Below are 11,385 nucleotides of genomic sequence, written 5' to 3'. Positions count from 1 at the left end.
GGTAATTGAGATGTACAATGTGTGTTGCTGAGAATGTATGGTGTCAATAACAAAGACAAAAATATTTACAGCTTTACATTAACGAAATGTACTTACATCTACTGAAAGCTTTCTATGTGCCAAGAACAGAACCAAGCATTTTATAAAGGGTTATATATAATTATTTCAGTTAATTCTGTCTCTTAAGTACATATTACTCCCGTTTTACAAATGGGGAACAGGCTCAAAGAGATGAAGTCATTGGCCCCAGGTCACACTAGGGCCAAACTAGGAACAGTTGAGTCAGGACAGGACTCCGGAGGCCAAGCTTTCACTCTCTGGGATACACAACCTTCTCTTTTAAGCCCACAAGGAGCCGCCAGCCCACCCCTTACCCCCGGACTTTCATACTCACTCAGCAGGCAGAAGGGGATGCCGTTTATGGACCTGGGACCGATGCGGGATCTTGGAAGCTGCCATCACTTCCTTGTCCTAGAAGCACCTAACCTGGCTCCTGATTCCTAGCGTCGGAGATGAGAAGAGATGCCAGAATATCTGGAATTGTAGGAGGAGGCAGACAGAGACAGCTGGGAGGTACCCGTGCCTGGGCGTCCCCCAGCAAGACACTCCTGGGCGCGAGCCCTCCCGCCTGAGAGACGGGCCCATGTCAGCCTTCCCTCTGGGTTTCTCCTCTCTCAGCGGTGATTCTCAGGGCTCCCTTTGGAATGATGACCTGAGGCAGGTGACAGGTGAGCCACACGGGGCCACATAAACCAAAGCCAGTCAGGGCGAGGGGGGACCTGCTCCTGAGCGTGGGCCCTGTTCTCCTGGGACCTCCCGCAGGGTCCAGCCCCTTCCAGGAAGTGAGAACGACACTGGACACGGGGTGGTGGCCCCCCTTTGCCCAGCCCTCCCTTAGTGCACTGACTCCAGCTTTATTCCTCCAGGGCTTGGCCGGCCTCACGCTCCATAGCGACAAATGAGGACTGGACCCAGCGAAGACCCCTAAGCTTCCAGATTCGTGCGGCTGAAATTCAGTCCGTGTCGCAGATACTTCTGGCTCGTCCTTTTCACCTGCATGGATCCTGGTGTTTCCCCTCCGGTCTGTGAACTCCTACAGGACAGGGTCTAAACCCGTGTTGAAAGTGGTCAGTTGGCACGCACGCTCTATGGCCACTTGCTTCTATGGTACTGTTTTCCGGGAACTGGACAGCTAGAGGGCACTTCCCTGACGCCCTTACCACTAAGAGCACTTGTGCGACTGGGAGGCCAACACGTGGAAGAGGCCTTCTTTGTGCTATCTTGAGCTTTCTGCTGGCAGGCCAGGTCCTGGAGACGTGGGGTTCTCCTGGAACAGTTCTTCCAGCTTCCTGGTCTCTTTTCCCTGATTCCTAGACGGTGAAGCCTGGCAGGTCTTTAATTTGACAGTCCCAGTGGTGGCCCTCTGAGTCCCCATCTTGCTGATCGGGGCATATGTATTCCATCTCCTCGGTATGAGCGCTCTTGGCACAGCTTCCGGGAGTCCATCCACTCTGCAAGTGATCTTAATGTTTTGGTAAGCACTCCATGCCTATATTAAATTCCCTTCCGTTTAAAATACCTAGAGTAGTTTCTGTTTCCTGTACCGAAACAAGCCCTCCGAAAGCTGTGAAATGGCTTCTTGGAAAAACTGGTCAGGAGAGTGAAGGGTAGGAAGGTAGGTGAGCAGAAGCAAAAATACATGATCATAAATCAGCTTCTGTTACTCACAACCAGTAGATTTTCCCATTTAGAGTATAAGAAAGATAGAGGCAGGAGCAGAGCGGGTAGGCAGGTAGGCACAGAAATAGACGTATACTTCAGGGGTTATAAGGGTTCTATAGAGAGGAGAGGCAGGCCAATAAGCACGCGGTTCAAATGTGAGAATTCAGAAATCTGTTACAGATCCACCCCTGAGTGCAGATTAATGTGCGTGACACTTTGATACACAGAGCGAGAGAGAGCGAGAGAGAGAGAGAGAGAGAGAGCGAGAGAGAGCGCGAGAGGGCGCATGACTCAGGATTCTCTCTCCCGGTCTGAAAACTCAACCCCTTTATTTACTATGATGGACCCAAATGGGATGAAGAATGATGCAGAAGGTAGAAGGTGTGTGTGTGTGTGTGTGTGTGTGTGTGTGTGTGTGTGTGTGTGTGTGTTTAGCAGGATAAGAATCAAGGCGAAGTGATAAGACTGCAGAGGAAGAAAGAATGAAGTAGGAATAATGAAGAAAGAGCTGGAAGTAGGTGGGAGGAATAATGGGAGTGAACTTAAATTTAAAGGAGAAGACGAGGCGAATGCAAGGGTGTTTGAGGGCAGATAAGCAAGAAAACCAACCTCCTCCCTTCTGAATAAACTAATTTCGGTTGCACGGAGCCTGGAAAATGGCGAGCATTGGATGTATGTTTGCTGAACGGAAGAACGAAGCGAGGAAGGCCGAGGGGGGCGGGATCACACAGGATGGGCTTCGTAGGTGCTGACAAGCACTACACCTTACCAAGTTTCACCATGAGCCAGGCATTCAGCTAAGCACCTTACATGCATGTCATTTGAAATCCACGCAAGGGCTCTATGAGCCAACTGTTCGGTTATCCCCATTTTAGAGATGAAGAAACTGAGGCTCAGACCGGTGAGGTGCCTCATCCAAGGTCACAGAGACAATAAGTGGCAGAATTAGGATTTAAACGATCACTCATTTGACTTCCAAAGCAGTGTTTCTCACGGCCATAGAATCTGTACTCCCCTTTGAGTCAAAGGTCGGTCCACCCCCTCCCCCATGAGTTTAGACGGGGATCCCAGGGGACATGCTCCCGCCGGCCCACGCAGAGGAGGAGAGGGCTAGCCGAGGGAGGATGGGGTAAGCAGCTGGGGCCGGGCCAGGCTCCCCATCTGGGGAGGGACCGTGTTAAAGCCTCGTCTTCAACAACACACAGAAAAACCACTGGAAACTTAATCATCTCCCAGAATTATGATCCCTCCCCGCAGCAGGGAGCACATTAGCAGAGTTGGGAAATGATAATTCAGCAGCCCCCAACCCAGCAGGGAGAGAGAGAGAGGAGGAAGCCGCAGAGAGCGGGAAACCCGCCGGAGCGGCCCGCCGGGTGGGGGAGGGCGAGAGCCGATGCCAGCGGCGAGGCCTGAGGGCACGCGACCCTTCACCTCTGCTCGGGGAGGGCCGGGCCCAAGCTGCTCCTTGGGTCCCTTCTCAGCACCCAGGAGTCCCCCTGTCCGGAGCGGCACCCAGGCGCACCCAAGCCGGCCGCGCGCGGCGGTGCTGGCGTGGGTGGGGGCGAGCAGCGAGCTCCCCGCCCGTTTGGGCCGCCTGAGCCCCGTCTCTTCCGACGGCACCGCGGCGAATCGCTGGTCTGTCAGAACCCGAGGTGCTGGACAGCTCCCAGCCCCGGAGAAGGTTCTCCGGAGCGAGCTGGGGGGCGGGGCCCGGCTTCCCCCACAGGCGTTCCGCACCCTCCGGCGGCGAAGCGCCAAGGCTGCCCGAGCTGGTGGGGGGCGGGGGCCGGGGGTCGTGAAGGGGTCCCGTGCAGATCTGGCGGGGACCTGGGGACTGGAGCCCTGGGGCCAGCTGCTCCAGACGCATTCCTTCCTTCTGAGTCGAGACCCCCTACTGTCCCCCCACCCCCATCAGGGACAATGGTGCCTTTAGCCCCCAGAGATGAATAGGGCCTTTGAGAGCCGCACGCCACGGGGTCAGCAGCGGCCACCGGGTCCCGGAGCTGCCCAGCCTGCAGAGCGCGGAGCCCCTGGTCTGGAGCGAGTATGCGGTTCCGGGGGGAGGGAAGGTACCCTATGGTCCCATCTCAGACCAAGACGGGTGGCTCTTGGGAAAGAGAGTCACCCCAGAGCAGGCAATTCCCAGCAAAGAAGGGTTTTAGAGGCACCAGGAGAGAGGAAGCCTCTCTCTGTGCCTGCGGGAGGGGGGGGTGGGGGGGTAGGAGGGGACAGGTGCGTGCCCTCTGCTCAGGAGGTGTAGGAAGGTCAGCTCTGAGCAGGCAGAACCTGCCCGGCTTTTGCCACCTCCTCTCTCCCCTTCCCAAATCAAGGTCCCACTCTCCCTTGGGATGGGGCATCTTCCTCACTGTCTCAGAGCCCAGGTCCCTTCCTCCGGGGCTGCCCCTGAGGTCTGGTCTCTCCTCCTGTCTCCCCTCCTGTCTCCCCTCCCCTCCCCTCCTCACACAGCACAGACTATCCTGTTTCCATGGCAACAGGCCCAGCAAGGCTCTGCCAGGAGGCCAAGGCCACTACTGCTCTTGGTGGCGAGGGGTCTGGAGGAATTGAAAGTAAGGAGCAGGAGGTGAGTCCTAGCTACTCCCAGAAGAGGATGAAGATCTGCTGAGCGCGAGCGTTTCACTGCTGGAGGGGCAGCAAGAAGAGGAGCCCGAGATAGAATTTTGCAATGTGATTGAGGCAGAGTTGAGGCGCTCCTTCTTGTTCCACGGGTCCTTAGTGTTCCACAAATCTAGACGAGCCCCCTCAGAGGGGAAATCAGTGGGTGGAGAACAAAGGGAGATGGGTCGTACCAAGGGCTTTGCCCCTTCCTCTCTCACATGAGGCGCTATTGTTTGGCCCTCCTGGGGACATGGGCAGTGAGAGAAGGAGGAGGCCCCCCAGGAAACTAAAAGGCCATGGGAGGTGAAATTGGGGTGGACGTGGATATTCAGGGCTGCTCAGGAATCTCCTTTGGCAAGTGGGGCTGCGGGTGGCCGGAGGCCTGGGAGGGTCAGATGCTCTGTGGCATGTCCCCCAGGACCTCCACTGAGAGTCAGGCTGGGGTGGGTGGGTCTGGATGCTGCAGCTCCTCCCCTCCATCCGTCCCGCCAGGATGCCAGGGTGTGAAAAGAAGAGAGTGGCGGTGGCCAAGTACGGACTGGGGGCAGAGGAAGATGCCTGAGGAAGAAGGGGTCAGTAGACGGGTGAGTGGGGTGGGGTGGGTGCGGATGGTGAGGGCAGCTAGAGAACTTAGAGGCTTGACTGTCAGCTCCTGGAAAGGGAACTCCAGCGCTCATGCCCTCCCAGGGCTCCCATCTCAGGCAAAGCTGCCTCCTGGGCAGGGACCGTTGGAAATCTCAGAGTCCTGGGAGAGTGTGTTGGGGGAAGTCCCTTGGGAAGGGGCCTCCCAGGTTATCAGAAGGTTCAGCAAAACTTCCCTGGGGAAGAGGGGGGAGGAAAAGGGGGTCCCTTGGGAGCCTGAAGTTTCCTGGACCTGAGCCATCGGCTCTCCCTCTGCCAGAGCCCCCAGCACAGCCGTTTTGGTGTTTGCTTATTTTGGTTATTTTTTGATGAGATATTTTGGTGCTGTGCACACTGCCTCCTGTTGCCATGGCAGCCGTGACAGGGGCTGAGGCACCGTGAGAAAAATACCAAAATTAATGAGTGAGCGAAAGTGCAGCCGAGAGAAAAACAAGGTTAAAAAAAAGAGTTAAAACAGTAATGAAAACAGGCTTCCCAGCTCCAGAGCAAAGCAGCTGCCGAAGCCTCCCCAGAGTAGCTGCAGCCCCCCACCCCCACCAGCCTCGGTCGGGCTCCTGGCATCTCCAGACCTCAAGGCACAACTCACTCGCCTTCCCCCACCCAGCCAGTTACAGACGCCACCACAGCCAGTCGGGACCCATCCCAAGTACAACAGTAGAATAGCTCCAACAGCAGATCAGCTCCCATCTCAGGTAGCATCCAGCCTCCCAGAACAGCTTCCCAGGGAACAGCTTCTCATCTCCTAGGCAACAGAGTCTGGGCTATGCCCCACCCCCACATCAGTGGTCCAGCTATATCACCGGGAAATGGCCTCCCAGCTACACTTGAGCTTAGGAGCTATGGCCGCAGACATAACAGCATCCCAGCTAGAGTCCTGCACACAATAACAGCCCAGTCACAAGCCTGGGCAACAGCATCTTAGCTATAGCCAATCCTCAGTATGCTGTCATCACAGCTATAGCTTTAGGACCAATCGCATCCCAGCTACAGTCCTATACACAACAGTGGCTTTGCTCTTATCCCAGGTAACAGCCTTCCTCCCAGGTACAGGCTCCTAGCAACAGTCTCTCATCTCCTAAGACCTAAGCAATGGATACAGCTACAGCTCTACCTACGTCATATTAACAGAACAGCTTCTCAGCTATAGCCGGTTTCAGGTGTGCCAGCCTCACACCTATAGCTTTAAGCCTAACAGCATTTCAGTTACAGCTCTTCTCTCAACATGCACACATGAACACACACACGCACAGACACACACGGCATGGCAACAGCTTCTCCAACAATAATCCGATCTGGTTATAGCCTAGGCACACCAGCATCATAGCATCACGACAGTGTCTCGGCTGCAATCAGAGGCGAGGGTTTTTGTTACAGTGCCAGGCTCCACGGCATCCTAACTTTCTTAGCCACAGGCCGTACCAGGAACTTATATATCACAGCGAGGGCCTTAGGCCACAAGCCGCCCAAGCACTCCCACGCCTAGCATCCCCCAGGGTCCAATCCCCGGCCACAGGCTCAGCTGGACTCTCAGGCACCATCAGTTTAGAAGCCATCCAATTCTCTACTTGCCAGCCAGGTCCTCCTCCCAGGTTGGTATGGAGCCAGGAGCCTGGCTTCTCTCTTCTTCAAAGGTGGCCTCCCAGTCTCTGCCCTTCACCTGCCCTCCTTCTTGAGGGATGCAGCCCATCCCCAATCCCCACATCTACACTGTCCCCTGCAGAGCCCGGCCTGGCAGCGGGGGGGGGGGGGGGGGGGGCAGGAGGGGGTGGGAGCAGGGAGAAGAATGGACACACCCTGGTGGGGCCCTGGCCCAGTTCTGCTCCTGCCACTTGGTGCAGGATTTGAGTTTGATGGTGGTGGAGCCGGGAGGACGGAGGAGAACATCTGGGAGATTAGCATTTCCTGCCCAGCTCTGCGGCTGCCTATCTTGCTCAGCCCTGAGCAAGGGAGGAGAACAGAGGAGCCTTTGAACGGCTCTCAGCTAGCAGACTAGGGAGGGTTTGCTGCAATGGGCAGCGGGCGCACGCTGGGGGCAGGGAGGCTGGGGCAGCTCCTCTATGGAAGGTTTCTTGTCTCTGGGCCACTGATTTCTCCCTTGGAGCTGTGCGCAGTGATGGGGAGCATATGAGTTTTGCAGGGGACGAAAGAAGCCACTTACAGGACAGATCCTTCTTTCACTAGCCCACCCCCTCTCCCATTCAGAGCCCCCCACCTGGGCCCTTAGGGCTGAGGGCTGGGAGTGCGGACTAGAGCAGGGCTCAGGCCAGAAAGGAAGTCCAGCTGAGGGGAGGCTGCTCTTGGAGAGATCTTAGGAAGCCCTTGGCTGGCCAGAGGGCCCACCCTTAACCTTGAAGAGTGTTCCACTGAGAAGTCAAGTATCGGAGGGGAGGGAGCAGAGGAAAGAGACAAGGGACAGAAGAGTGGCAGAGATAGGAAATGGGGACAGACAGGGGGAGGAGTCAGAGGCCAGGGCCCAGAAAGGCCCAGCAACCAGGCATCCCATAATAGGGCTTTTCACGCCCGGCCACAGGCCTTGCCAGGGACAGCCTTTCTCACTCTTCTGACCTAGAACGCTGCGTTGGCCTACAGGTGGCAAGAGGCTAGAGATGGTATGGGACTGGGGCACTGGCCAGCCTGGGGTACCAACCCCTGAGCGAAGGGAAAGGCGCTCCCAGGCTGCTCGGAGACCTCTAGATGGCGCCAGAGAGCCGGAGCTGAGCAGGAGAAACTGAGCACCGAGTGTGTGAGACACTGCGTGTGACACCGTGTGTGACTCGGTGTGGAGGGAGCCTGTAGCACTACGAGGGCGTGTGACACGGGCCGTGACACCGCACGGCTTCGTGGGGTAGGGGCCCTCGTGACTCTCTGTGCATGTGCGTGTGTCCCTGGTAAATGTGTTGGGGCCACAGCTCCAAGGCGCCCAGAGGGCAGGTGCCTGGGGGACCCTCTCTCTCATGGCCCCAGCTCAGGCGCGTCACCTCACCCCCACACTTGTATATCTCCCCATCCTCATTCTCGGGGAGCCCCCGGGTCCCCTTACCTTGCCCCTCCCACGATCCCCTCCAAGCCCCACCCCCACGGCTTGCGCGGCCACGGAGGCTGACCGCTCTGCGGCTTCGGCCAGAGGGGGAGGGGCGGCCTTCCCCGGAGCGCAGTGGGGAGGGAGGGCCGCTCCGGGTGCCGTGGGGGTCTGGGCGGCAAGAAGGCGGATCTGGGGGAGCAGATGCCCAGAGAAGACGCCGGGGGAGACATTTCCCCAGCCTCGACTTCCCCGCGGGCAGGGTAGGGGACAGGTGTTCGAGGCAGCTTAGGAAAGCAATTCGGGAGGGGTCCCACATGGGGGCGCGGGGGGGGGGGCGCTGAGAGGAAGAGCAGCAGCCAGGGAGGGGGACAGACTGCGTCTGCTCGCCTTGGGGGGCGGGGAGCTAGCAAAAGGGGTCCTGGCTTTGGGGAGCGGTGCTCGGGTCCCCTCCCAGCAGGACCAGAGCCGTCCTGAGCTCCACCTCCCGGCGGGCGGAGGGGGGACGCCGAGTGGCGGGCGGGCGGGCGGGCGGGCCGGCAGGGAGGGAGGGGGAGGGAGGGGGCGGGCCCGGCTGTGCGCTCTGCTCGCTGCTGGCTCCGCCGCCGCCGCCGCCGCCGCCACCGCCGCCGCCTCACACACACTCGGGGAGCGGGAGCGCGGCGCGGACGCCGAGCCGCCGGGGCTGCTGCGTCCAGAGCCAGCCGGAGCCGGAGCCGGAACCGCAGCGCCAGCCCGAGGGAGCCGCAGCCCGGGCCGGGGCCGGGGGCGGCTCATGGACTGCAGGGCCCGCGGCCGGCGCTGCCCCGAGGCGGGTAAGGATAGGTGGCGGTGGAGGCGGTGGTGGCTCCCGGCCGGGAGCGGCCATGGCCGGCGGGAGCCGAGGGAGGGGCGCTCAGCCGAGCGAGGCCACCGGGGCCCAGTCGGGGCTGGGTGCGCCGAGGCAGAGGTGGGGGCGGCTGGGAGCTCGGAGTGGGGGTGGCGGCCGGGGCACCCTGGCTTTTAAGGTCCGCCGCCCGAAGCCGAGCGCGGAGAGGGGGTGCTGGACCGGACCCCAGCTAGGCGTCCTGCACTCCGGCGCGCTTGGAGCCGCGGGGATCCGGGGACTCGGGGAGCGCAGGGGATGGAGATGGTTTGGGGAAGCGCGCAGCCTCCGGGGCGGGGGGGGGGGGGGCTCCCCGAGGACGGAGCCAGCAAGGACCCTCACCCACCATGCACACACACACTTGTTGTGCGACCGGTTCGGATCACTCAGGCGCCTGCAGCTCCCCGGGGGCACCCGGAGGGCCAGACGACGGACATAGGCACACGCATACATACATATGTGCACATAGGCAGACCTCCCGCCCACAGGCGCCCACTGGGGCACCGTCACTAGCTCAGAATCCGCCTGGGCGTCTTCACGCTCAGCTGCACGGACACACAAACCGTGGCCGTAGAGAGCAACAGAGCACAAGCGGGTGTGATGTTCGGCGACATGGACACACAAACACAATCTCATGTATGTCACGGCCACAGTTCTCCAGTTGAACATTCAAAACCCAGCCTCGCACACACACACACACACACACACACACACAAACATATTCCTTTAAGGAACACACCCTAACATAAATTATGTTACACTCCCTGGCCGGAACATAGTACACAATACACGTCTGGCTTGCACCCCTTGGGTGCACCCATAAACACAGAACCCAGTGTCTCAGCCTACGCCTTGACGGCACACACCCTAACACAGCAAGTGGCACCCCAAACAGCGCCTCACGGTCACAAACACGGAATCCACTGCTTCACACATCTTAACAGTGGGTGTCACAAACACCTTCCACCAACAGTGTCACATTACACCTTGCAGCGTACACACGCGAACACACAACGCTCTCTGCCTCGCTCTCGGAGGCCGGATTCCATCAGGGGGAGCCCCTGGCGCCCCTTTCCCCGTATCCGGACCGTGTTAGTGTAAATATCGGCCAGCGGGAACCCTAGGGGCAGGCCGGCCTCGCTCCCGGGCGAGCGCCTCCCCACCCCCACTCCGGGGCCGGCCGGCCGGCCGGGTGTTCCCGGAACGAGCTGGACCTGGCAGGCCGCGCCATCCCGCCTGCCCGGCGCTCCCGGGCCCTAGGTCCCTGTGCAGAGGGGGCGAGCCCTGGGCGGTGTTTGCGACCCTCTTCGAACCGTTTCGCTGCGTTCTCCGAGCCACCTGGGTCCCCAGCACGCCTCGGCCCCGCACACCTGTCTGTCCCTCACACCTGGGCGTCCCCTCCGCCTGGTCCCGGCTGCAGGCCAGCGTCGCGGACGCGGCAAGGCCCGGGGACCAGGCCGGAGCCCGCGGCCCGCGCAGGGGCGAAGCTGGCCGGCGAGGCTCCCGCCCCTTACCCCCGGCGGCCCCGGGAGCCCAGACCTCTGGGTTCTGTTTCTCAGCAGCGCTCGGCGACCATTCCTTCCAGCCGGAATCACGCCGGCGACTTTGGGGGCTCTGAGTGCTGAGCGGGAGCCCAGACCCCATCTGGCCGCCGCCGAGGGTCCGTTTCCGAGAATTTCTCCTCCCCGCCCGGCTCGCCGCTTTGTGATCCCGGCGCCGGCTCCCTCCCCGCCCCCGCCGGGCTCCCGCTGCGCTGCCCCCGCCGACGCCTGGCTGCGGGGCACCCTAGGCGGCGGCCAGAGCTGCGGAGGAGGGATTCCCCGCAGCCGCCCGGGGCTGGGGGCGCCTGTCCCCGCGCCGCGTTCCCGCCGGGCCCTCAGCGCGCGGAGCGGGGGTGGGGGTGGGGGTGGGGCCGGCCGAGCCCGAGGACCGTGGAGCCGCCGACCCACCTCCCGCGACACGCACGCCGAGGCCTCTCGGAGGAGACGCCCGCGCGCGGGTGTGTGCGGGGAGCGCCCTGGCCACAGCGGCGGTGTGGGCGGGCGGGGGGGGGGCGTTGCCGACAGGCGCCCGAAGCCTTCCATTACCCACCTGCTCTGGGCCAACCCTTGCCAGGAGGAGGGCGCCCGGAAGGTGTTTGTGACAGTCCTGAGGTCTGGGGCGGGGGGGACTTTCTTGACCCGGGGGTCTGGGAGGATTGAAATCTGTAATTATCGCTAGAGCCGGGCAGAGGGTGGAATGCAGGAGAGGAATGAGAGGGGCCTCCAGAGGCCCAGGGGTGGTAGAGGAGCAGGTCTGGCTTCAGTTCTGGCCGCATTTAGTTTCTGCCCTTGGCACCCCCACCCCCACTCCAATCCAGGATAAAAGGGATTTCAGCTGGAAAGCGGCGTCTTGCTGGTATGCCACCCTCCTGGCAGAGGTGCCGCTGCCGTGGCTACTTGGTCGGGGGAGCTGGGCCAGGTCGCCAGAGGCCAGAGCGAGCTAACTGCTGCGGAGGGTCAGGTGGACGCGCAGCGGCAGG

At 60.7% G+C, this 11,385-nt stretch overlaps 1 protein-coding gene across 3 annotated transcripts in view; it reads left to right on the top strand.

Annotated features, from left to right (window-relative positions):
* Positions 1-4,905: 4,905 nt before the first annotated feature.
* PCDH1 (protocadherin 1) overlaps positions 4,906-11,385 on the top strand; it is a 28,747-nt gene continuing 22,267 nt past the window's right edge. For 2 of the 3 annotated variants that reach the window (XM_047778903.1, XM_047778906.1), the window contains exon 1: positions 8,625-8,814. In XM_047778903.1, coding sequence (XP_047634859.1) covers positions 8,775-8,814 — 40 coding nt within the window. In that variant the 5' untranslated portion in view covers positions 8,625-8,774. Of the gene's footprint in view, positions 4,923-8,624; positions 8,815-11,385 lie in introns of those variants that run through there. The other variant, XM_047778905.1, reaches the window with a different exon arrangement.

Source organism: Phacochoerus africanus, chromosome 4 (genome assembly GCF_016906955.1).
Source record: "Phacochoerus africanus isolate WHEZ1 chromosome 4, ROS_Pafr_v1, whole genome shotgun sequence".
NCBI lineage: Eukaryota > Metazoa > Chordata > Mammalia > Artiodactyla > Suidae > Phacochoerus > Phacochoerus africanus.
The sequence above is the reverse complement of the archived record's forward strand: the minus strand, read 5'-3'. Positions and strand labels throughout refer to the sequence as shown.